At 49.8% G+C, this 25,682-nt stretch overlaps 7 protein-coding genes across 7 annotated transcripts; 2 read left to right on the top strand and 5 right to left on the bottom strand.

Annotated features, from left to right (window-relative positions):
• Positions 1-1,180: 1,180 nt before the first annotated feature.
• DFL_009197 (uncharacterized protein) lies at positions 1,181-7,987 on the bottom strand (the record flags this gene model as incomplete). The annotated part of the gene is made up of 4 exons (XM_067639047.1): positions 1,181-3,296; positions 3,390-6,442; positions 6,497-7,821; positions 7,951-7,987. The coding sequence occupies 4 exons, from the start codon at positions 7,985-7,987 to the stop codon at positions 1,181-1,183; spliced, it is 6,531 nt and encodes a 2,176-aa protein (XP_067486875.1).
• A 3,557-nt stretch (positions 7,988-11,544) lies between these two features.
• Positions 11,545-12,015, top strand: DFL_009196 (uncharacterized protein; the record flags this gene model as incomplete). Its single annotated transcript, XM_067639046.1, has 2 exons — positions 11,545-11,576; positions 11,649-12,015. The coding sequence occupies 2 exons, from the start codon at positions 11,545-11,547 to the stop codon at positions 12,013-12,015; spliced, it is 399 nt and encodes a 132-aa protein (XP_067486874.1).
• Positions 12,016-13,514: 1,499 nt separating this feature from the next.
• Positions 13,515-15,348, top strand: DFL_009195 (uncharacterized protein; the record flags this gene model as incomplete). The annotated part of the gene is made up of 4 exons (XM_067639045.1): positions 13,515-13,783; positions 13,846-13,922; positions 13,975-14,054; positions 14,122-15,348. The coding sequence occupies 4 exons, from the start codon at positions 13,515-13,517 to the stop codon at positions 15,346-15,348; spliced, it is 1,653 nt and encodes a 550-aa protein (XP_067486873.1).
• A 217-nt stretch (positions 15,349-15,565) lies between these two features.
• On the bottom strand, positions 15,566-18,153 carry DFL_009194 (uncharacterized protein; the record flags this gene model as incomplete). Its single annotated transcript, XM_067639044.1, has 3 exons — positions 15,566-16,104; positions 16,161-17,125; positions 17,183-18,153. The coding sequence occupies 3 exons, from the start codon at positions 18,151-18,153 to the stop codon at positions 15,566-15,568; spliced, it is 2,475 nt and encodes an 824-aa protein (XP_067486872.1).
• Positions 18,154-19,446: 1,293 nt separating this feature from the next.
• On the bottom strand, positions 19,447-20,906 carry DFL_009193 (uncharacterized protein; the record flags this gene model as incomplete). The annotated part of the gene is made up of 3 exons (XM_067639043.1): positions 19,447-20,244; positions 20,310-20,473; positions 20,528-20,906. The coding sequence occupies 3 exons, from the start codon at positions 20,904-20,906 to the stop codon at positions 19,447-19,449; spliced, it is 1,341 nt and encodes a 446-aa protein (XP_067486871.1).
• Positions 20,907-21,448: 542 nt separating this feature from the next.
• DFL_009192 (uncharacterized protein) lies at positions 21,449-22,783 on the bottom strand (the record flags this gene model as incomplete). Its single annotated transcript, XM_067639042.1, has 2 exons — positions 21,449-21,478; positions 21,554-22,783. The coding sequence occupies 2 exons, from the start codon at positions 22,781-22,783 to the stop codon at positions 21,449-21,451; spliced, it is 1,260 nt and encodes a 419-aa protein (XP_067486870.1).
• Positions 22,784-23,812: 1,029 nt separating this feature from the next.
• DFL_009191 (uncharacterized protein) lies at positions 23,813-25,333 on the bottom strand (the record flags this gene model as incomplete). Its single annotated transcript, XM_067639041.1, has 7 exons — positions 23,813-23,824; positions 23,900-23,959; positions 24,016-24,196; positions 24,268-24,646; positions 24,706-24,916; positions 24,975-25,081; positions 25,147-25,333. The coding sequence occupies 7 exons, from the start codon at positions 25,331-25,333 to the stop codon at positions 23,813-23,815; spliced, it is 1,137 nt and encodes a 378-aa protein (XP_067486869.1).
• Positions 25,334-25,682: the final 349 nt, after the last annotated feature.

Genomic DNA, 25,682 nt, shown 5'->3' with positions numbered 1-25,682 from the left:
AATATCACATGTATGAATAACATCATGCCATAGTCATACGATATAGATTCCAGGGTATACTAGGCATCGATGCATCTCGGACGATCGGATCAAGTATCTTGAAAATGTTTCTAGATTTCGATGAAGGATATGTACATATTTTATATAGCTATAATTACAATAAACAAAAAACAAAAATACACCGCTACCATCTCTCCATGATCCATTCCAATCTCAAAGGAGTGACGAAACGAAAACCATATTTGCAAAAGAAAGCAGAATCAGCTAACGCTTGGGTATCTCGTGTATGCAACTAAACGCAAAAATGATGGTAAAAAAAGGCAGAAACGGGAAAGAAGAATAGAATATACAGCGAAGTGAAGGAAAGAGAGTCTGCGCCCCGGGAATATGACGTCGCAAGAAACGAAAAAGAACAAAAGCAAAGTATATATGTACAATGAGCAAGGAAGATATTGTCAAGAACACCGACTCCAAGCAGAAACCCTATAGGACGATCGAGTAAAGGAGAGCGAACTTTTGAAAAACGTACGGGGGTATATCGGGATATAGACCCCGGGTCGCTTGGAAAAAGACAGCGAGTATGGATCCCCATGGAAAACAAATGGGACTTGAAAAGCAACGCAAGGAACAATGGGACGGGACGGTTTTTTTTTTTTGTAACCTTCTTCAGGAGCACCCCTAGGGAGGTACCCCGAAGAAGGCCTTTTATTTTTTTATTTTCTATTTTAAATTTTTTTTGGGTGATTTTTTTTGATTTTTTCGTTGCGAAGAAAGAAATAGGGAAGCTTGTTGATGAAGTTAGCTACAACGGTTCAACGGAAGTATGGGGTGTGGGAGAACTCACCAAATAAACGAAAACTCGCATTGAAAATCAAATATGTAGCGCCCCATCGTAGTTAAAGTGCTCAGGCAGTGTGATTAAGCAAGAAATAAAAGATGAAATCGTAAAGCTGGGTATAGATAACTGGTTGATTCTGGAATCGTGGTTAAAACCGGAGGGATGTCGAAACCGCACTAGCGCTCGAAGGGTTGTCTTGCTGAAGCCGTTGGAGGCTCTGATCGCGGGTCTTGCTTTGCTGCTTACTCGCCCGTTTGCTCTGCCGATCGCCAGGTTTGTTTCCTACTGGCCGACTGTAAAGCTCGCTCCCTTGTCGACTCGGGCGGACTTTTCTTCTTTGCTTCAAAGGTCCCCAAAGCGTTGATGAATCGAGCATCCTTGACGCAGAGAATCTACGAGGACGGCATCTGGCATTTGTGTCAATGATGCTGAGCAATGTGCCTCAGCGAAAGCTAAAGCTTCTTCACTTTCCATCTCCCACGGCCCTTCAATTTTAGATGCAAGTTCCGCCTCTTTAGCCTTAGCCTCTCTAGCCTCTCTAGCCATCTCTCTTTCTATCCAATTCATACCGTCATCTTCCTCTAGAGCAGTATCTTCGATTTGATGCATCCTCGACTGTTCAATGCTAGCTCCAAGCCCCGTCTCTCTAGCAATCTCCCTGTCGATCCGATCCATGCCAGAAACTTCCTCCAGAGCAGTGTCTTCGACTTCGTCGTCAGGTTCACAGTATTTCTCCTGCCACCGATCGATCCCAAGCTCCATGATCAGCAATTTTTTGACGGCCCATTCTCTCCGGAGGGCATCAACTTGGCTTTGGGTCGCGTCAACGATGAACCTGCGGGCTGAATCCGATAAATTACCTAGGCTTAATAGTCTTTTGTTCTTGTATTGAATCTCCTCGACCTCAATGTGGTGTTTCTTGCATTCCATTACTAAATTCTCGGTTTCGTAAACATTGAAGTTCCACAAACTCGGACCATCCAGAACCCAATCAGACCCGGCAGGGTCAAAGAGGGGTTTCCATTCTTGGACTTTCAGCCCGTTAGGCCCTTCTGGGAGTTTTGTTCGTCCGCGGATCCACCGATCAAGCTCCTCAACTGCTATCCCGAGATGTTTGGCAATGTTGTGTCGGTAGATGCTCTCAACTTCGAGCCAGAAGCTGTGGTCGGCGTTTTCCTCGTCAATTCGTCGCAACTGATTTTCGATATCCTCGCCAGCCTTTAGAACCCTACGCTTTCTGGCACGAGTTTCGGCTTCGCCCATTCCAAATTGTCTAATTTCACCTGGATCGACGTCTGGGTCCAAGTCTTCGGAGGCAAGCCATTGAGGAAGTAGAACGAGTCCAAGGAAATCTCGGTAGGCAATAATTGTTGTGTCCTTGTGGACCCGTTTCCTTTGACTTTCGAGCCTTTCCTCCTCTTCGATGATATACCTAGCATCAAGTTCATCCATTTCTCGCCATGCTTGGATTTGTTTCGAAAATTCGACCATCTTGTACTGTTCCAACTGTCGCTCGAAATGTCGTTGAAGAAGGATATCTCGACGGAGGGTGTCATCATCCATAACAGCCTCAGGTATGGCCTTGTTTCCGAGGATCTTCTGGAGCTTTTGTTGGCGACTCGCGACCTTTTGGGCCGCATCCTTGAGTTCTTTCTCGCGTTCCTCTTCGTCTAGGTCTTCGAGAGGATCGATGTCAGTTTTTCCAAACTTTTCGGAATACTGGCGTGCAAAGTTTTGGCGTTCGTGCATCGTTTCGACCGATTTGATGAACTTTTCGAAGAACTTTAGTCTGGTTTGCGAGATGGCAGCGATTGTAGTGCTGTTTTCATTGCTCTTGTCTTCCTGAATCGCCTCATACATCAGTTGTCGGAAAACCCAGTACATTGCTCCATTGAGGTCCCCGAGTTCGAGAAGGCGTTTGAATAGGGGGCGATCGAAGAGGCCGTCATCACAGCGGTTGACATACGACGGGAACCAAGGGTTCTCGGGATAAATTCCTTGGTTCTGCCATTGGTAAACCCATTCCGGTCCTTTGCTTTCCATTACCCACCTTGGGACTTCCCATAGCTGCACCGGCTCGGTGGGTAGCGGGATCTCTTTTGCGAGAGGCGGATCGTCTGGACCACAGCCAAATGTCGCATGGCCACGTTCATACTGGAACCGCTTGATGAATAGGCCATGGCTGTCGAGAGGTAACCTTTCCAACTCGGGTCCTTCTTGGGCAGCTTTGTATTTGGACGGTGGAATTACCGATTCCTGGCGCCCTTCCATTTGAGAGCTTGTCCATTCTTTTGGTGCCGGCTGGGAATTAGGAGGCTTCGGGCGAGGCACCCAAGGCTCGCTAGCATACTGGGTTATGTGGTGTTTCTCTGGAATTCCTTGCGATTCGGAAGATGGGCCATGGTTATTCCGTGGTGTTGGCCCGTTATTATAGGTATTTTGAGGGACCGTCGGTTGACTGGGAAGATGATGAGGTTCCGGATGCTGTCCCCTGAAATCTCTCTGCTGGGCCCCCTAGATCCAGCCATTGATTTCAGCACTGGGGACGTACACGCCTTTACTCTTCAAACTATCAGATTCCCGCTGAATCAACCTGCCAGCAAGTCTCGTGGCCAATCCGACTCGAAACTTCGACTTCTCGATTGCATCTTCGTGTCTTTTCTTCTCCTTCACAAGCCGCTTATCGGATTTCGCAGCTATTTTCTCCCTCTTGAGCTTTGCTTCCACTTCATTCAATCTAATCTCCTCCGCTCGCCTGTTGCGCTGCTCCTCCTCTAGTTGCGCTTTTCCCTGGGCTTTCTTTTTTACCACGAATGATAAGACATCGTCCGCGGTAATATCCGCCGTACACTTGATTCCTTCCCTAACAAGTCGTTCATCCGCAACATTGTGACCCAGGCTGCTCTTTGCCCGTTCGGGAAGATTGGCGGGCATGCTAGTACGGTCTCCACGGTGTCCAAGACTGCTTCCGCTGCGTTCAGGAATAGTCCCACCGAAGTGGTGAACAACGTTATCCTTTTGATCGTGATATGTACCAGTAGTAAGCCGAGACGATGGTGGTGAAGCAACCGATACCTTGCGAACGGGGATCCTGGATGCTCTACATTCAGATCTGATGCCGGCATCGGTTGAACCACGGGCGGGGACTGGAGGTGGAACAGGTGGAGCTGAAGCGGAAATGGGAGTGCTACGGTTAGAACCGTTCGATGTTTGGCTCATGACAGAATCTCTATTTCCTTTGGATGCCAAAGATGGAGAGGCACGAACTTCCGCGGATTTCCTATTAGCCTTGAATTTTCGAACCGCCTTCTTCATGAACATAGGGCCGGTTCCGAGATTGCTAGATCCGGACCCAGTGCGCTTGTGGCGCTTAGTTGAACGTCCAAACGATGGGTTAGAAGGAGTGGGCGGTTGTGAGTCGTGGTCGTGATCTTCCTCATCAGAATCGTCCGACCAGTGGCTAGGAGGTTCGTTCTCTGGCGAGAAGCCTGGTGTAACGGGAGATTTGACCGTAATGCTTTCGCGGGAGACACCCGGTTGCTCCGAAACAACGGTTTCTGGCTCTTCGACGATTGGAGTGGGAAGGTCGTAATCTCCGAACATGATTTCAGGTTGCAAATGAAAGTCGTCGACTTCGCGTTCTGCATTACGATCCGAAGGAGGCATGTGGTCCGGTGGCCCCCATCTCTTGGGCTCTTTGACAGGCTCGGGTTTCTCTTTTTCGTACTTCTCCTTGACTTCTGAGAAAGACAGAGGTTCTGAATTTTCGGAGTCACAAAGTTCAAGTTCGAGAAGGTTCTTAGCCCTGTAGTACTCGCCCTTTCCGTTAAAGTAACCCTTTCGCCCTGGTATGATCTTTGCCTTTTGTTTGTCATCGAATGCCTTTTGCTTCTGTCGGGCGAATTCTTCACTTCTCTCGAAACTCGCTTGTTCAACGATTCGCTTCTTGATATCTTCGATCAGAGCGCCGTCGTCCCGTTCAGGCTCCATTTCCTTATCCTTTTGAAAGAAACCAAAGACACTAACTCCCTTTTCTTCCTCGGGAACAGGGATACTGACACCGCCGATGGTCAATCCTGGATCCTCAGATTTCTCGCGGCCGAAGAAGAGTGAACTCTTGGTCTTCGGCGGTTTGTCATTCAACTTGACAGAGAAGTTGGGGTTAATGCGGTCGTCCACGTAGTCTGCAGGAGACGAGGTGTTGCCCGTTGAAGTCTTTCCACTGTCAGGAACAGTGTGATGTGAGCCATACGACATAAATGCGTCATCGTTACTCGTGAGGCCCGTGTCACCGCTGGCACGACTTGAGTCCCAACTTTCATGATTCCTGTTAGATCCGCCGTACGACTCGATACTAGGCGCAGTCGAGGGAGCATCACTCTGACGCTTGTTGTTGAAAAGGCGCTTGAAAAGACCAGGGCGTGGAGAATCAGGAGAGGATGCCCCAGTTTCGACTGAAGAACACTTGTCGGCTTGAGGGGCTTCGGTGTTAATATTGCTTGGTCCAGCCGTCTTATCGCGTTTGCGGAAAAGATCGCTAACCCCGCCGCGGAAACCGAGAAGTGATTTAGATGATTTAGACTCATCTTGGTCGAGCTTACTGTTACGGTTCGTGATGTGATTGACTTCTTTCTCCAAGTTACCGCCAGCACATGGTGTGAATGGTTTGAAAGCGCCGCTTTCAAAACCGCTAGTTTGTCGGATTTCGTTCATTTCAACACCGAGGACTTTCATCGCCTTTGTTGGACCTGCACGTCGGGGAGTAGGTGTGTCGAAATTGTCCCTGTACGGCGTGTTGTCGTAGATATCCTCGTCTTCAATGCGCATGCCGCGTCCTATGTCGGCCACGGAAGGATGAGGTGCTGGGCCATAAGCAGGTTGAGAGGGGCAATAAGCAGTTTCAGCTGTCTTGGGCGGGGGAGTGGGAGGAAATTCAGAAGTAAGAGGTTCCTTAGGAGGAACGGGAGGTGGCGTAGGATCGATTGTTGGTTCGACATGAACAATCGTTGGACGGCGAAGACTGTTGGTGTCTTTGATCTCATGCGGTGGGCTATCGGATCCAACGATCGAAGCCGGTTTTGGAACGCGACGCTTAGAAGGAAGGAGTGGCGTAGGAGCGGGTTTCTCGACGATAACGCGGTATTCGATGGTCTCGGTTGAAAAGTCATCGCGCCAAAAGTTGGTACCATCACAGATTGAGCGGTGGCGACTATTGTATTCATCATGACCATGTTCGACGTAAGCTGGCAAAGGCTTCGTGGGGACCCGTTGTCCCTTGTTAGTGTTGGTATTGGTGGCTCCAACAGCAGTAGTGATAGTCGCCTCCCGAACGTCGGGGATGACGTTGACCCTCTCTTCTGAACCATGAAGTGGGTGAAATGGCATGTAGAATTGTTGCTCTTCCTTGAGCTCAACAGCAAGAGTTTGGATTTGGGTGCGACTTCTCTCTTCGAAGAGAGGGGCCAGAACCGGAACGAAAGATTTCTGGTCTTTGCTATTATAAGGAGGGGGTTTGCGCCCATCTGTGGTGTCAGAAACGGAAGCATGATCGAGGTCCTCTCCATCATGAGTGACACTTCCGCCGCTGGTTCGCGAATAGTAATCCTGTCATTTCCGTTAGTTGAGTCATATTTCCGGATATGAAAGAACTTTACTTACAAAAAAGTCACCATAGCCATTAGCACTGCCGTCCGACTTTTCGCTTACAGAACGCGCATCCGGTTCGATTCGCAAAGCCATTGTTGCCAAACCAGAAGTATCGGGTACCTCTTCACGAGGAACGGTAAGCTTGTTTGGTTCCTTGGTTTTGACGAGAACAGAGTAATCCTCCTCTTCAGGATCAATAGCTTCTTCCGGCTCTTGAACACGTATTTCGGGAATATTATCCTTCTCCTGACAAATTTCCGGGATAGAATCCTTATCTCGACAAGAAGAACAGAGCAAACGTGGCTCGTCCTCATCATACATATCAAGAACGTCAGCGGGGTAACCCTCCGGAAGGACCGCATACTTGACCGACTTTCTAAGCCGATCAGCATATGAGCTTCCAGAAGTCGAAGCTCCTTCTCTTTCTTTAGCAGACAGCTCAAATTGTCTAACTTGCTCGAGATTCTCGGAGATGTGGAAAGTGTCTGCGGATACCGCTTCACTGTAACGGAATCGGCCATAACTCGGAGGTGTGAAATGTGGAACACAGCTGTCGACAGCGGGGTGATTGAGAGGGACAATAGGAGGCGTAGGAGTAGTCGATCGATACGGAGGAGAAACAGGATATGAATGTTCAGAAAGAGCAAAAGACTCCTCATGTTGATCTTGCTCCGTATTACCCTCAGCGGAAGGTCCTTTAGCATAAAACTGGTAACCTTCGATGAAATGTGAGAAGTCGTAAGGATGCTTAGCCTTAAGCTCTTTATGCGCATCGATGTACCAATCAGGAACGCCTTTCAAAGAGGGCGATCGAGGATCGTCCGAGACGCCACGGTATCTAACCTTAGGCTCTGCGAGGACGGGTGTGGTCTTCTTGAGAGGAGATGGATTCTGGGTCGTAGATGAATCCTTATCAATAGATGAATTGTTAGCAGCAAAGGGGTTGTTAGTAGCGGGTGAATTCATGGTGACGGATGAATCCTTAGTAGTAGACGCGTCCTTAACCCTCCTCGGACGAGTCGTATCCAAGTGTTCATGACGAAGATACTCTAAGAGATCATCGCACGGACGGTCAATCCTCGGTGCCTGGCGTGGCGAAGCCATCGAGGGATATTTTGGATTATCTAGAAACGGGGGGCGAAAAACGGGAGCTGTTCCAGAACCATTACCAGTTCCGTAGGGGGTGAGAGATGCCTTGCTTGCGTGAGATGCGGGCTGACCGGATTGATACCCGTAGGATGACGACTGCGAAGGCGAAGCAGGGTCGGGTGTCAGATCTAGATACCCCATGTATTGTTTTCTCATTACTTCCTCAAATAGCGCTTCGTCGTCGTAATCTATCATCATGAATAGTTAGCTTGGGCTTCGTTTTCAAGTTTTGCAACGTGATTGTTTCACATCGTTGAAAATCCAGCAACAGGTTTTTTTTGCTCAGCAACCACCAACATAACAAGAAGATCACATACACTTCTGTATCCCGCTTCTTTCGTCTGGGTCGTCCATTGTAAGTAATCCGAAACACACAGGAAAAGTAGTAATGATATGGATGGAGATAGAGATTATGAAGATGCGAAGTGGTTGTTGGTGATTTTGCAAAAGATGGATGTAGGTTTGGAGAAATGGAAAATTTTGATGAGAGGGTGAAAAAAAGGAGGAAAGATGGGGGGGGGGGGTGTGAAAGCACGATGCTCAACAATGGATATATTTTTAACCCCATCGATGGGAAAGGAAATGTGTTGTAGACGGTTGGAAAACGTGTTGTCCGTGTTGGAAAACGAGCGATTGATCGTCCATATTAGGCAATGAACCTGTCGATCCTAGACGCAACGCACTTCATCGTCCAATCATATTCCCCTCCTGCCACCGTATTCAAGCCACGGACTGCCACCAATATCTCCTCATGGACCAAAAGCTTACATGTGTCGAAAAACAGAAGCTCTTACCAGCTCCACAACTTGGATACAAACCCTCAACCTTCTATCGCGATACCGAATCCTGTGTCGAGGCGGTGTGTTGCAAACAGAACATCGAGGGTACATATCGACAACCGATGCAAAACGAGAAAAAAAAACGCTTTTTACTTGCGAAAAGAACTTTCTAACTTACTTTTTCTTTGAAGGCTTCCCCAGGCCCTTTATATATATATATATGCAGACCCACTTCGCTTCGAGGACAAAACCGAGGCGGCCGAGGAGAACGGCTTCCGTCCAAGAAGCGTCCAGACTTTGGCATGCGTTGATCGTGTTGGATCTTCCGAGTCGAGGTGACACAAGGCCAAAACGAGCCCACGAGCCAGCCAAATTCGGTGCGACACCGAACAAAAACTAGCTGTTGCGTTGCACTGTTGGGAATACGAGATTATACTGTTAGTTTCGCCGAATCAAAATGCAATATGCCCTCCTTCATTATTTCGAATTTCGAGTTTGTCGCTGTCGCTTCCCGTCCTCGTCGATGCTGTATGGCACTTTCCCATCCGTCTACCAGGTTGATACCTCACGCTTGCGATTCCCACCAAACCGCACCTTTTGAAAGAAGAAAGAAAGGGAGGGGAGAGGAGAGTTACCGTACCACCAAAGGACCTCGTCTCTATCTCGGTGTCTGCGGGTATCACAGAGACCTTCTTGGTATCCTTGCGATTCTTCTTATTACGCCGAATTCGTCCTTGTCGAAATTCCTGTCGTTTTCTTTGTTGGATATGTTTGGAGCACTCGGTCCACCAAATCTGGCCAGGCCTCGTATCCGGCTTATTTCCATCATGAGTTATCGTCGCACAAGTCGAGTTGAAGGTCGTGATCCGAACATCTGAAAACGTTGATTATTCCTGTCGAGCAAAGATAGCTATGGGGAAATGGAGAAAAAATGGATCGAGAGAGAAAAGTCCAGGCTGGGAAAATTAGGAAACGTCGAAGAAGGAAAACTGAAGCTTATAGATATTACAAAAAGGTTACCATGCCGGAACTTCGGTCGACTGTTCAATTATATTTAACAGATGTACGAAAATGCGCGGTGGTCCGGGTACATAAGCGGGGTGAGACCGCCCCGAAGACCTTCTTGCGATTCAATCATGTCCAGCTGACAGGCTAGGCGGGCAGATGGGTTGCACCCCTGGTTCGAAGTTGCTTGATTTTTTCGGTTGAAATGAACAATTATTCCTGTGGGTTGCGACCGTCTTCGTCCTTCCACATCCATGCGCTCTGATGAGCTTCCTCCCCCACCACCAGGCATCAGAGATCATTCCAGGTATCCGGGATGGAGAGCATAACCTTGCGGTTTTAGTCATTTGTGAAAAGTGGCTGACGGGTGTCGAACCGAGTCTCTATGCAAGTACCAGTACCTGCTTGGCATTGCAAACTTCCACGCAAAACATCATTTCTTCCGCAGAGATCTGTGAAAATCACCAAAGTATCTGATACAAGGCGAAGGACAATCAGGTAGGTAGGGGCGGGCGATGTCTGGCCGAGGTCTACGGAAAGCCTAGAGCAAACAGCTTTTACGATTCCGGTTACGCACCCACCGTACGGAATCGAGACGAGAAGAATCTACCCTCCAATTTTGTACATGCAATCAAAAGGCATCCAAAGGTTCGAAGCCGTGTTACCACCGTTAAAATTGTGAATTCCCGTAGGGTCCAAGGCAAGCCATCCGGCCATGCATACGCAAGTTTTCTCGACAGTGCTTCCTTCCCGAAGTGGGCAAAAACAAAGCAGGGTGTTTGCACCTAACCTTCTTGAAGCTGCTGAATTTCAAGACGAGCTTTGCAAAACGTTATTTTGGTCCGAAATCGATAAGCCCTTTCCCACTATTTCGAGTTTGGACCTGCCTGCGATTATGGCGCAAGACTGTCGTGAAGCTATCGGGACAGCAAGATCTTCTGCAACCCCTACCCCTCCAATAGCTTCAAGATCGCCTTTGCATTGAAGACTTCCAAGGAAAAAGACATGCCAATTTAACGGAACAAACGAAGGCACCATGATGACTATTAGCGGAGAAATCGGGTGCCAGCACCATTGCTACAATCCTGCATCCTAGTTCACACCACCTCAGATCCCCGTCTGGTCGGGCCGGTTCAACACCAACTGGTCTCGTGGCTTGCAAAACAATGGCGCATGGCTTTACTCTCAGGCTAACCAAACGAGGCGCAAAATCCAAAAAGAATTTGGGAAATTTTGTCCAGCTTTGCCGGATGAATTGATCGGTGAAACGTTTCCCGGGTATTTTATCGTTTTTAATTTGTTATATATCGTTATCCTCGATTTCTGGGACAGCCAAGCCAAACTTTACAACACCAATGGCCTCGGACGTCATGAACCTGCTCAGTTGTCCCTATGCTATCGATATCACTTTCCGCATCCGCTAGGTACTTTTTAACAGGGGCCACGCCGAGCTCGCAATCAGTAATATTATCCCACCAAGAAACCCGATTTAGAAAATGCAACAACATCCCGTGTCTTGTCAACGCATGCATTTACATTTATCGAGGGAAGATTCCCCACGCGCTGCCTGGGATGGTCTGGATTCGTTCCCATAGGGGATCGGATATTTTTAAATCTTCCGAATAAGGTCCCCGAACCCCTGCATGCAGGTACCGAAATAAACTAACGACAAAAAACTCACCTGTGGATATCGCGAAGAAAGCCGCACTCCGAGCACCCTCGGAACTTAATTTAAACGTATGCATGCACCCCATATACTATACCGCACAACTGTGCGGAGCGTAGGGCGCCTCGAAGTTCGGTTGATCTACGAATGGGCCGCGTATAGGTTAGCCTGAACAGTGGACTATACCAGATGCAACGTCCGATCGTCCTTATGTCTGCATGGTGGCTTTGTATTAATCTAACGACTCTGTATCCCATGGCTTAAGTGAGTATAAAGTATGAGCCTCTAGGCTATTAACGGGCGTTTCGTTCCTTTTTACTATTCTGTTGTCTCTTCCGTCAGTACCGACAGACAGTCCATTGCTTTCGGCGTGTTTCTTTGCATTTCGCAAAAGTTATTCTTTTTGAGCATTGTCTCTATCACGTTCGTTGCTAGTGTTATACGCATTCATTATCATCAAAATGAAGACATTCTTTACGGCTATCATCCTCGGGTAGGCGCTTAGAACTCCCCACCCGCCTCGTGATCTTGTAAAACATATCGTCGGCTGACATGATACCTTCAGCATCTTTGCCATCACAGCCTATGCCCGCGACGCGGACGTCGAAACGACGACCGGCACGCATAAACCAACCGAAACCCACGCCCCAACCACCCTCCTCGCCAAAACCACCTCCACGACCTCCCTAACCCCCCGCCCCACCTGCGACGTCCGTATGTTCCGCATCGACTGTCCGGAAACCCCAGATCCATGCTGCACCCGTCTCTGCCTCGACGCATCAAGCAGCGGACTCTTCTGCGCCGATGACTGGGAAGACGTTGGCGAGGGCGTGCAATGCGAATCTTGCATCGAGACTACTTCTTCTTCTTCTTCCTCCGAGGTTACGGTGCCAACTGGCGTTGCGGCTTTTGCGGCTGTGGGGGGAATGTGACCACCACTTCTGCGTCGATACCCGAGCCTACGTTTAGTTCCGAAGCTAACGGAGCTCAGGGTGCGAGGATTGGCGGTGCAGCGGTGTTTGGACTGTTGGGATTGGCGTTTGCGATGCAATATTAGTTTTGTTTCGTCCCACATGTCCATTTACGATCCCAATCCTCATTCGCACTCCAAGCTTTACGGAACGGTTTCCTTTGTTTCCTTTCCTTGTACCTCTTTTTTGTTGGTGGCGCACACGATATACGCCAATTCCTTTGCTCATCCGGCACACCCAATATACACAGACGCAAGCCCAAAGGTTCACAAAATCCATGGAATCTGAGCTTTATTCCTTCGCACCGGGGTCAAGTCGCATGTTAGACTTCAGGTTCCCCCCGACTGTTATTCCTCTTTCTCTTCTCATGTCGGTTCAAGTAGTTTGCGTAGGTACGCCTTTTGTCTATATCGTCATAACAGATTACTATAATACGGGCTGGGGCCCAGGCACACATTCATCTGAAAATCCTCTACCACACGTACTATATATATAAATTTATATTTACCTTGAACGACTTTTTGGCGTTCATCGTGGTTCACTACGAGCTACCTAGCTTGCGAGATCTCATTCCTAGGATACGTATACATCGGTCTCGTAGCCGGACGCGTATAGATCGTATAATTATACGTTTGACTCGATCCCGTGGCCGCCAGCATTCGAATGTATTGTAATTAGAGATCTGGCTGCAGCGCCCGGGCCGCCTCTAGGCTACTACGGTATATATTTCACGATACGGGGTACGATCGGAACTTATACGGGACTCGGGTTCCTTCGGAACACCATGATGTATCAATCGAGCATAAAGCAGGTCATAAAAAAAATATATATATATATATGTTTCCACATCTGCGCAAAAGACGACCATCCGTAGAACACTAAAACCCCACGATCCCAAGATAGCTCCAAACATGCTGATGGCTGGCCTCGAGAGTAGGAACCATCTCAAACGCGTCTGCGCACACTTCAATCGCCAAAAACAGTCAGCATCAACTTATCCACCATATCCCATGAACGTTCAAAAACGGTGTAAAACAATAAATAAAACCTCAGACTCTTGATATTTCAATTAAACATTATCGGCCCCCCCTCTCCGCCCTATATGCATAGAAATCGGAAAGGAAGAAAAACCATTCATACGGCTCTTCCGTATACTTTTTGAAATTGTATTTGAATTTCGCTCATCATCGGATTCCTCTCTTTCTCATAAAACAAAAACAAGCGTAACGGGGATGCGTGGGGCGGACGTACCTGGAGTTATGATGGTGGATGGTGAAGAGATGAAGAATGGAACGGGAAAAAAAATGTTGCCTTTTATCGATAACCCACAAACGCCAAGACCTTCCTCCCGCTAAAAAAAAAGTTCAAGTCGCAAAGACTCCAAAAACGACCTCGTCGGATTTCTTCACCACCTTCAACCTCACCTCACCCTTTGCCTTCAAAAATCGAAGAGAAAAAGAATGATAACGTCGACGACCTGGATCCCCCGGGGCTTCGCTGCCGAATTCCCCACCCGAAAAACATTGGACGAAAGCGAATTCTCTAGAATCGCTGAAATTGCAAAATTAAAGCTCGACGATGCGGAAGAAGAGCTCGAGGATGCCAAAGCCTCTACGTCCGACAATGAAGAGAAGGAAGATACAAACGGAGGGGGAGTATCGTTAGATATGGACATCGACCCCGGAACCCCCAAGAAAGAAGGGAAGAAGGATGATAGTGATGATGAAGCGTGTGTTATTTTCACCATCAAATATATTACAATGGTGTGCTGATATGATACGGATGGTATAGCGCAGACGACGATTTGAAAGAATACAATCTAGACACCTACGACGATGACGATGATGGCGATGACGACGACCCCCAAAGTACGTCCTCCCGTTTTCCCACCCGAGTTTCATAGCTAATATCTCCGGATAGCGATGGGCATGTTCGGCAACATCAAATCCCTAGCCTACCACGAAAACAACGACGAAGACCCGTACATCACCATTCCGGACGTATGCCCACCTCATACCCCCCCTTATCACTGAATACGAATTACTAACATCCAATATAATAAAATAGAACCAAGACGACTCCGATCGCGCCGACCTCCAAATCCTTCCTAGCGACAACCTCCTCCTCGCCGGCCGTTTCTCCGACGACCTAGCCCACCTCGAAATATACGTCTACGAAGACGACTCCGACAACCTCTACGTTCACCACGATCTGATGCTCCCCGCCATCCCACTATGCATAGAATGGCTCGACCTGCCCGTAAAAACCGTCCCCTCGCCGACCACGAAGGGGAATTATGCAGCAATAGGAACCACGGATCCAGAAATTGAAATATGGAATTTGGATACCGTAGACACCCTTTTCCCAGACGCAATCCTCGGCGCTCCGGATCCATCTCCCTCGTCATCGAAATCCTCCAAGAAGAAAAAAAAGAAGAAGTCGAAATCCCCAGTCTCGACCCATCACACGGACTCCATCCTCTCGTTATCCTCAAACCGCACCCACCGTAACCTCCTCGCCTCCGGTTCCGCGGACACAACCATAAAACTCTGGGACTTGACCACCTGCACCGCCGCACACTCCTACACCCACCACACCGACAAAGTCTCCTCCCTGTCGTGGCACCCCACGAACACCACCATCCTCCTCTCCGGCTCCTGGGACCGTACGGTAGCAGCCGTAGACATGAGGACTAAAGACACGGTATCCGCCCGTTGGGGTTGCGAATCCGACGTGGAAGGAATAAAATGGGACCCCCACGACCCCAATTACTTTTACATCTCCACCGACGCCGGAAACCTCCACCTCCACGACGCCCGAACGATCCCATCCTCGCTATCATCCACGAAGCCAGTGTGGACGTTACAAGCCCACTCCTCATCACTAACCTCCTTCGACGTGAACCCAATAATCCCGGGCTTCATCGCCACGGCATCGACCGACAAGAACGTAAAAATCTGGAACGTGGAGGGGAACAAACCTAGCATGGTTACCACCCGAGATTTCGACTTGGGCAAGATCTTTAGCGTGGGGTTCGCGCCGGATAAAGAGGTCGGGTTCAGGTTGGCGATCGCGGGGAGCGAGGGTATCGTGAAGGTTTGGGATACCAGTACTAATGCGGCGGTCAGGAGGATCTTTGCGGGGAGGGTGCCGGAGGGGGTTGAGGAGAAAGAAGAGAGAGTCGTCGGGGTGGAGGATAGCGAGAGCGAGAGCGAGAGCGATGAGGGTGAAGAGGAGGAAGGGGGTAAAGAAAGACCGGATGGGTGGGAGAGTATGAGTGAGCAAGATGACTGAACGATGTTTAACCCCGTATCCGAAAGCAGCAGCAGGCTTTGTATATTATATAATGACTTCTACCACCCACCTTACGATATATGTATCTACACGGTTCACGGATATAGACAAAAGTTCACATTGGCCCCTTCGCAATGCAAGCCCGCATCAAAAGTTATAAGATTCAAACGATGCCCTTTGTATTGGTATATTTTATTCTAACAAGAATATACTCACGCTACTCCCCCGCCGCACCAGCAGCGGTTTCATTTACTGTATCCTCATCCCCCTCCTTCCCATCCTCCCCATCCTCCCCCCCTTTCGAACTCCCCTTCCTCTTCTTCCCCTCCTTGACCTTCACCACAACCTCATCCCTCCTCTTCAACACCTCTCCGTTCCCATCAACCGCCTCCCCATCCCCCACGCTCCCCTCCTCGACCCCAAAAACATCGTCACCGTCACCCTCCTTCCCGACTCCGTTCTTCTTACCGTTACCGTTCTCCCCGCCGCTCCCCTCCCCCTTGACATAACTCTTATCGAAACTTCCCGGATCGATCCCCAATATCCCACCCATCCCACCCCTATCCCCCTGTGCTGAAAACTCACGATATACGTATTTCCATTCATCCAGAAACGCGCGGGCGGAGCGTTGGACTTTATCCTTTCCGTTTTTGGAGTGGTGGCCCGTACCCGTGATGGCGTACAGCGGTTGCGAAGACTTTTGGTTCTCGAGGAGGACGCGTTCGAGGTATTCTACTGCTTCTTCCGGGTGGAGACCTATACGCTTTCATCAACTCCGATCCTCGAAAAGGGTAAGTGAGTAAATATCGTACCGTGCAAATCCACAAATAACTCCACAGTCCCCCCGGCAGCACCGTTCCTCAACGCCCGTTGCCTCTGCTCGTAAATCGCCGCCGCAGCCTCCCTATGCGCCTTCCTCATCTCGGCTTGCTCCTGCTGTCCCTTGTTGCTCAAACTCTTTGCCGCTTTTGCATCGTTCCTGGCCCATGCGGCAGCGGCGGCGCTGAGGTACTTGTTCCGCAGCTGACCGTGTTTGATCGCCGTCTGTCGGTGTTTTAGGTACGTTTTGTTCATGGCGTTTCCCGTGTCCAGCCAGGGTATTTGTTGAGGCGGGGGTATCGCGGCAGCGGCGGCCGAGAGGGGTAGGGTTGCGCTTGGTGGGTTTCCACCGTTGTTGTTCTGGTTGTTGCTGTTGCGGTGGTTGTTTCGGTGTTTCCCCGGGACGGAGAACGAAGGGGGTGGAGAGTTTTGGATGTGGTTGTTGAAGCGGTTGTTGCGGTTGTACGGACCGGGTGAGGGGGACATGCGGACCACATCTGCCAGACTGGCCGGTCCGGTTGGGATATTCTGTCCGGGAGAACCGGTTATCCCCTCCGTCAAATTGCTCCTATTGTTCCGTCTATTTTGATGTTTCTTCCCGGTTTTGAAACTTCCCAGCGATGGGAACGCATCCGTATCGTCCACCGACGGGATCATGGGACTCGGAGCACGATTCTGAGCTCGTGAGTTCGGACGCGAGATGTTCAGAGCGCGGAAACCGGGGGGTGGCGAGAGGGTGGGGTTGTTGGAGGGGTCGCCGGATCTGCCGTTGTTATTGTAGTGGGAGGAGGTTAGATCGCCGCCGAGGGCGGGAAAGGCGGTGGTATCTTGGAATTGGAGGAGGGGTGGGGTGGATGTTGCGGCTCGCTGCTGGTCCATGAATTTACTGGCCGATTGGGTGGGGTCGTGGGAGAAGATGCAGGTGTCTCCGGCGAGGCAGGAACCCATTACCCAATATCTTGTTCCTTGTCAGTACCGTATATAATCTCATACGAAGGGGGGGGTAGCAACGTACTTGCATATCGTCGACGACGTGTCATGACTAAACCTGCAATCCGCCCTCAAGCAGCTCCCGGTCGACAGGAAAAATCTACACACGACTCCCACTTTCGGCGTCGTCGGCCGTCCGGGGCTTCTTCCGTACTCCCCACCTCCAGGCGTTAACGCCGTATTCTTCCCGGTGGCAATCGTCATCCCCTCACCGCTAATATGACTATACTTCCCCTCCGGCGTTCTCAATACATCGATCCCGATCCCTCCCCCGTTCCCGTTCCCGTTCCCGTTCCCGTTCCCATTACCCGTAATCCCTTCCTGATCCATAAGCATGGACAAAGTAGCGGAAAGATCATACCCACAGGTCTCCAACGCTGCCGAAATCTCCTCATCCGTCCTCCCTTCCCCCAACACGCTGCGCAGCATATCATGCGGCGTCAGATTATCCTGCTGCATCAACCCACCCCTCGAAGATAGGTAATTCGTAGGATTATCATCCGCGACCAGCCACGCGACGTTCTCAGATCCGTAGTCACCGTATATATCAGGCGTACTGACGTCCGTAGCATATTCATACGCGTTCAAAGACGGCGAATGCGGTATCCTCGGCGAAGAATACGCCAACAAAGGTGAAGGACGCGGACTCGGGAACGGACTGCTGTTGACATGGTTGAGAAGGGTGGTCGCAGCAACCGATGCGAAACCGGGCGGTGGGGTTCCGACGGGAGTCCCCGTGCGACCGGCCATCTGCCATGGAGCCGGCGAGGAACGACGGATGATTGTGGCTCGCGGAGGAGGTGGGGAGGAGGTAGGTGAGAGTTGGGCTCTGTGACGCCATAGGACGTCGAGGGTTTGAGCTTCCAACGCGGCTCCCGTGAGTCCCGTTCGGGATTTTATGACTCCTTCGACTTGTTCGGTTTGTTCTTCTTCGAGCAAGGTGGTGTTTTGGAGGATTGCGACGCATTCGTCGAAGACTTCGTCGGGGAGGACCATCGTGGCTGGTATCTTCCTCCTCCTTCGAGTGAGGCGTTCTCTCCCAAGCTCACCCTTGAAGTTGAGGGGTTTGGCGAGCGAGGCCGGGATTCCCTTCAGGTCAGCCGCTGCCGGCCGGGAGGAGCGCGAGCAGGTAGAACGATGGAAAGGAACAGCTTTAAATTCCGGGGTAACCAAGTTATCTCGTCTTCGATCTCACGGTGGAAGTTGAAGGTTGACGTCGGGATGAGAGCAGGTTTCGATTTCAGGAGTGTCTTCGGGAGCACTTTAACAAGCGAAAACGAAGCGGAGGAGAGGAAGACCAATACGAAAGCAGAATCGTGAAACGAGGAGACCACTTTATTCCACACGATGCGACCGGATCAGGCCTCGACCTTTTGTTCATTCGTATCCCTTCTACCCAACCGATCAACTGGAATATGGGGGATCCTTGGGGACTTTTTATATATCGCGGGGGTCTTGTTATAAGTATGGGATGGCGTAGTATAGGACAGACTCGAGGCTGACAGCTGACACAACCATCCCCATCGGACTATCGAGGCACAGGTAGTCTCTATACCCCCGGGCGCCAAAAATCCAAATTTAAACCCCCAAGGTTTTAATTCAGCGAGTACCTTATATATCCGCATTCCAACATGTTGGCTAGGAGTAACTATAAAAAGTACCCGATCGTACTTGTTATCGTGTTGGATAACAAGCTAGAGCCGATGCGAGACTGTGGCGGGAGCACCCGTCGTCACCCAAGACATGTCCCTCTTCTTCCGTTTCATGTCGGCCGAAGGGTTATATCAAACTATCAAGCTGTAATATAAAGGTTGCAGCCCGGTCTTTGAAATCTTCACAGTGTCGTCGGTAGTTATTGGTCGTCTGCTTTGGTTATGATCAAACCGGTCTGCAATGATATCCGCGTAGCATGGTGTTCACGACCCCAAAGCACATCTGTCCGAAAATCCTTACTACGATATCGAAAACCTCACCAGATCTCGAGATCTCTACATCGAATATCTGGGAGTGGTTGTGAGCAGAGAGTATTATTATTTATTACAGTTAATCCGGGGAGGTATCCAGTTTTATATATCATCATAAAAAAATGCGGAGATGCTTCGAATACTTCAATCCACAATCTTTCTTATAATAGTGGAGAGTGCATCGTAGTGCTCGTGAAAAATAACCCGTCCCGATCGTCCAGCAATTTCGACAGATATCCCATATCCCGGTCGGACCGGTCCCGTAGTCGGTGTCGTAGACCTCTTCTCGAACACCCCAAAGAAAGATATAATGCAACAGAGGGGACTATTTATCCACCCTCTCCCACTCCACGCTGCTCTCCAACGAATGCGCACTACCCGGCGAACTCCCCCTGACGCTCTCCGTCACCCTTTTCCCACCTCTGAGCCCCAACATCCACCCCACGGCCCCCTCTGGCGCCCACGTCCCGATAAAATCATATGCCACACTCCCACTCCCCACCCTCATCACCTTCTTAACCTTCCTATCCAACATCCCCGCCACAACAGCCGCATTCACCTCCTTCAGACTACTCCCCTTGACTCCATCACCCACTGCCTTTGAATTCACATAACCCCTGGCGTAAATACTCCTTACCGCCGGACTCCAAGCGAGAACATCTGCTCTCGTGGCGGATTCTTTATTTCCTTTCTTTTCGGTGGGGTTCAAGTCCAGAGTTCCGACTTTAATCCACCCGACTTGAACACCCGCGGCGCCGACTTCCCGTCGAAGGCAGCCGATCACTCCTTCCAACGCCCCCACTGCCGCGACTTCGGGGGCGTGGAAGGGTAGGCGGAGGCTATACCCTATACCCGGGGTGACGAATAACAGTCTAGATTTGAATTCCGTGACGATGGGGAGGAATAGCTGTGTTATTGCTAGCGTTCGGATGACCTTTAGATTGAAGGTGTCGGACCAGTGGTCCAGCGGTATCGTTTCGATCGGACCGGATGGAAAGTTCGAGTCCGGGATTAGGATCAATGCTGTGAATTTGAGGTGGTGGGCTGGGGCGCCCTGGAAGGGGATGACGGGGGATTTGAGGTAGGAGGAGAATCGAGAGACGGACGCGCGGGCGGAGAGGGTCTTGTATCGATATATCGTTAGTAACCACTAAGAAAAAAAAATAAAGGTGGGAGAGAGGGTCATACATCAAGAATATCAATCTGCAGCGGTTTAATATCCGTCTTCCCCTCCGCCAGCACGACTTGTTCGTCCTCATGCGACGAAACAGCAATATAAACGATAAACCCTCGTCTCTCCAAATCATGAGCCGTGGACTTCACAATCGGATCGTGCGGTTGTCCATGAATAACTACCGAACCGTATCAGCACCCGTACACCTTCAAAAAGGGAGAAACAGACATACCAACGACCTCCTTCCTAGCCCCGTTCCCCGCCTTCAACGCCTTCCTCCTCCCCCCCCTCTGCCGTTTCCTCTTAACAACATAAACCCCACCACCGACAACCGCAACCACCAACCCCACCGCAAGCCATTTATGTTCCTTAACCCATCCCCACACCACCCCAAACCCCTCGGTATTATTTCCAACGACAGGAGTAACAGATGGAGGCGGTGGAGGTGGAACCTTTCGATGCGGGAGTTGTGGAAGCCATGATGTATCATTCGCTTTCTGTCGGATCGTGATGGCCATGGATTCGAAGTGCTTGTCCGCTTGGTCCATCATGTTCGAGGTGTGGTAGCGAATGGAGTTCCAGGCTAGGATGAAGGGGTCTGTTGTTGACATCGTGATTGTGGCCTCGCGTGAGGTATCACGGATGACTAAACTCTATAGGTTGTTGAAGCTTGATGGTTTTGTTCGAACGGAAGCTAGTGGGATTTAGTTCTTATGGTACAAAAGGTGAATTAAGATATATTTGGCTCGTGATCGGGGGGGGGGGAGAAGAAGGATCAGGATAAGGATAAGGCTTGAGGGTGGGATGACGTTTGCGTGTTTCCGAGAGAGGATTCGGCGGGGAAGCGGGATATAACTACGCCACAGCATCGACTCGTGTGGCGCAAGAACGAGCGTGGCAACACGTTTATTCCGTTGGATTCTGAAGGCCAAAACACAACGGGGCTGGCTTCATGCTCGATATTCATTACGTATCTTACGATGGCCTGCGAATTCCAAGGAAAGTTGATCGATGCGGCTAGTCTCGAGTGGCCATTTGAAGCTTCATGAATTGTATATTATGCAAAACCGGACTACGATAGCTAGAAGAACGCCTTCCATGACCCCTGACAAAACCAAGCACGTAATGTTTGCAATACCTACTCGAGTATTTTCTAATGAACCATATTCGCAGCAACCCACTCCTATACGAATATCGTCAGTAAAACCCCTTCAACGACCAAGTCAGGTCCGAGGCCAGGTCGGGCTGAAAGACTCACCGGATGCTCCGTCTGCAACAAACTCGTAACCCTCTCGACCTCCTCCGCCAACGCCAAAATATTAGCATCCCACTTCCTCGTCTGCCTCCCGATGATAACCCCGTCCGCATGCCCCCCAGTCCCGGCCGGTCCATCAAAATAAATAACCTTATCGATCTGATCGATCTGTCCCGCCAACCGCTTCTGTTCGATCATTCTAGCCGCGTACCTCTCCGCCTGTTCGGCCGGTAACTGCAGCAGGACGCCCAACTCCTCGACACCGATGTTGTTATACAACCTCGATGCGGCGAGTAGGTTGTGCTGAACGATGGCTCGTGTCAAGACCGTTGTTCCGTCTGCATTTTGTGCGGTTTGGTGTGGTGCGAGACTCTTTTCGAACGCATCGACGTCCTCGGAGCTGAGTATTCTATCGAAGTACATTTTCTCCAGGATTGCGTAGTGCTCTACTTGAGGAGCTCGGTCGTCTTTGTACAGCGTACCGAGAGCTCTGCTTCTTGCTGGTCCGGCTGGCGCCAAAACAGCACATATGATGGCTGCGTTCAAACATCCCAACCTTTCGGTCTCTTCGACGACCTGCGAAAAGCTGAGTTGTAGGTATTTCTGACAAGCATTCAGGAAGTCTCGCTTGTTATCGTAAATCCTGGCTTGACACATCAAGAAGTGAAGGTTCTGGATTTCATCCGTAGATTTGTGGATAAGCGCGACTGCACGGTTAAGATAACGCTCCGCAGTAACCGACTCGTTGTCTTCCAGAAGATTTCGCATGACCCGGATGTAGGTTTTCAAGCGGTACTCATCAGGAATAAGACGCTGAGACGATTCCAACTGAATCCCCATCAGAATATTCGCAGCAGCCGTATTATCGTTCTCAGACTCATAAATATCCGCCAACTGTTCGCGACAAAGCGTATCCGACTCCTCGTACGAAACAACACGGGGTCTGAGAGCGTCGATAAGGTAATTTAACGTATCCTTCTTCGATTCGCTTTCATTCGGAAGCTTTGATAAGGAACTGACGAGCTCCGTCATCACGGGACGGGAGGTGATGAGCGTAATAGGCTCATTTAGGACGGTATCGATGAAGGCTTTGAGGTTCGGAGTCAGCTGTCCGGGAGCGGAGGAGGATAGGATCTCGGAAAGGAGGGTTTGCAAGGGGGGGATTTTGTCGGATTGTGAAGCTGAGGAGGTTAGGATCTCGTTCAGTGTGGTTTTGACCTGTGGGGACGCCATGGTGGGGTGTGCAGCTGGAGGCTTGCTGCTGGCTATCGTTGGAGGTTCGTGATGTTGTCTTGTATGGTTTGAATGTCGTTAGAGGAGCCAGGAGTACTTCTACGGGGGTACGGGAGGCGGTTTCTGACGACTGGCGTCCGATGTGAATCTAAGGTCGTGATAGCGGTGGAGTGGTGGGGATAACAGAAGCGCAAACGCGTGTGAGCAATGAGCTTGAGCTCGAAGCTTCAGGTGTCACTGGCAACACAAAAATTACCACAAGTTCTTTATCGGGGACCTTCCGTTCTTGTAAATTACATCTCTAAGCGTCAGCCACTTCAGTATAGATACCACCGGACTGATTTATTATATGGCATAGCGGAAACACAAATTTTGATTGTTGGAAATCGTCCATACGAAGTGCGGCGCAATTCTGCATTGCATTATCAAGAGGCTAATCATCGAGCTTGCAAAAGTCTCCCCGTAAACCCCGGATGGAAGGCAGGTGATGACAATGTTGTGGCGGCCAATACGACCGTATACATATGCGTTATCGCCGTTCTCCCGTATGTCTTCGGGTGACTCGTGGCGTCCGTCGAGCACGACGATGGCGGCTGTCAGCTCCAGCGGTAAGGTACACATCCAGCCTATTGCGTAGTCTTCGATTTCTAGCTCCATCGTGTCTTCGTTCCATGTTGTGAAGATAGTCCGTGCGATATTGCTTTCGCACATCTCGAGGCTGTTACCAAATTTAAAGGATACTGCTTCGACGATGGCGTTGAGGAGAACTGCGCCTCTACCGGCGGCTGGGACCTCTCGATATTTATCCTGCTGAAGAGATCCTCCGTATGCATGCCAGCGCATTACCACACAAAGTATAGAAACAACTCATCGTTGCAAGGCTGATATATTTCAGGTGTTTAGTTTCCACTCAATCGGTATGAATCGATTAATAGGTATCTATGTACATAAGAGGATCGTCGGTTTGTACAAATCTCCTTCGCTTTTCCTGAGCCTACTCCGAACTCATTTCATTGAGCTCGAGATCCTTTACGGCAAGCACTATTAATCGCAAGGGAATCCAATGTTAGCGCCCGATGTTCGTTGTTGGGACGTTCTTCCGTTTCGAAATCTTACCTGCCAGTAGTAATCGTTCAACTTGGTGCAATTCCATCCACCGGAACATTCGGTAGGCCCCTATTGAACCCATATATATTAGCCCGTTCGCAGCATCGGCTTGGATAGGTACTTACCGTGTAAGTAACGCCGCCGCACTGTCCCCATTGTCCAACGGTACCGGTTGAAGCGCTTGTGGTTGTGGTTCTTGAGGTTGTCGTCTGAGTTGTAGTAATAGCAGTGGTAGATCTAGTGGCAGTAGCCGTTGTGGTTGCGGGTGTCGTTGTTGTTCTGCTAGCAGTGGTCGTGGTAGAGGTGCTAATGCCAATTCGTTAATCTCCAAAGGTTTTCCGTACAGTGGTAGACTAAATTTAAAATCAAAAACGTACCTGGAAGGATTATAGATGCCAAACCACTCCAGAGCATCTAGATCTCTAATAGGAATGTTATGTTCGACTCCCTCTGCGGAGTATGCAACATATTTGGTACCATCTCCAAAGATCATTTTGGTGTAGTTTGGAATCGGAGTGTTAGTTTCGTTCCTTGTGAACGAGATTCCGAAAATGTTTGACCACATTTTGTTAGATTCCGCAACGTTGTTATAGCTAAGAGCGGCATCGAGGGTTCCGTGCCAGATCTGAAGCTTCGGACGGGGGCCGGTATAACCGGGGTACGCCCGGCGGACATCGTCTCCCCATTGTTCTGCGGTCTTGTGAAGGACGCCGGTGGAACAATCGTTGTTCCATTCGGTTGGTCCGGCGAAGCAGCCTGAATTTGCATGTTAGATTTAGGAATCTTTCCATTTATGCGGATTGTTCGCTTCGTACCATACGGAACACCAGCCCATGCGCTACCGGCCTTGAAGATATCGGGGTAGGCACCCATCATGACTTGGGTCATCATAGCGCCGCTAGACATGCCGGTAATGAAAACCCGGTCCGGGTCTCCGTTATACTTATTCAAAGTCCATTTGACCATGTTGACGATGGCGAGAGAGTCGCTGCCACCGTTGTGGGTGAGCGTCGCATTGCTCGCAACCTGTACACTCTAGCTTAGTAACGGATATGGGGCAGGGATACCTGGACGGAAAACTCACATCCCAACATTTCGAGTCACGATTTGCAGAAGGATAGATGACAATGTATCCGTACGTATCGGCATATCGGGCATATTGCGTTCCAGAAAAGAAATCAGGTCCGCTTCCTGTTTTAGGATGATATTGTCAGCACTAGTGTTATATTACCGAATATGTGGTTACCTGTACTAACCGGTACACCAATGCGCACCAACAATCACAGCGGGATTGCTAGTAACCGATGTTGGTACGTAGATATAAAATGGAGTATTTGTTGGATTTTCGCCAAAGTCTTCGGTGACCAATTGGAGGGTGCTGGACAGCTGGGAGAGAGCACCGCCAACGGCGGCGGCGAAAGACAAGAAAGTCGAGACGCGCATTTTATTTTCTAAATTCGAAGCCTCTTCCTTCGAAGCAATCGATTGATAATATATATACTTCAATACTTTGGAGCGACGCCAAGATAAGAGTAGCTTAACGAGGGGATTTCTTCGCGGAACGTCCGCACAATTTATACAAAAGTCACCTTGTACGACTTTATCACCACCCGGGACTCCGTATAAAAAATCATCACCGTATCCAGCCAGCCAAGATGCTCATCTTCAAACTTCTTCTACCGGGACCGCTAGTGAGGCCATTCTCGGCATCCCATAACCTTGAACTCCGGCGTGCCTAAAACACAACACTACAGCCAATGCAAACCATCCCGGTATTTACTTACCCATGTTT

The sequence above is a fragment of the Arthrobotrys flagrans genome (genome assembly GCF_004000055.1).
Source record: "Arthrobotrys flagrans strain CBS H-5679 chromosome Unknown unitig_1, whole genome shotgun sequence".
NCBI classification, from domain to species: Eukaryota; Fungi; Ascomycota; class Orbiliomycetes; order Orbiliales; family Orbiliaceae; genus Arthrobotrys; species Arthrobotrys flagrans.
The sequence above is the reverse complement of the archived record's forward strand: the minus strand, read 5'-3'. Positions and strand labels throughout refer to the sequence as shown.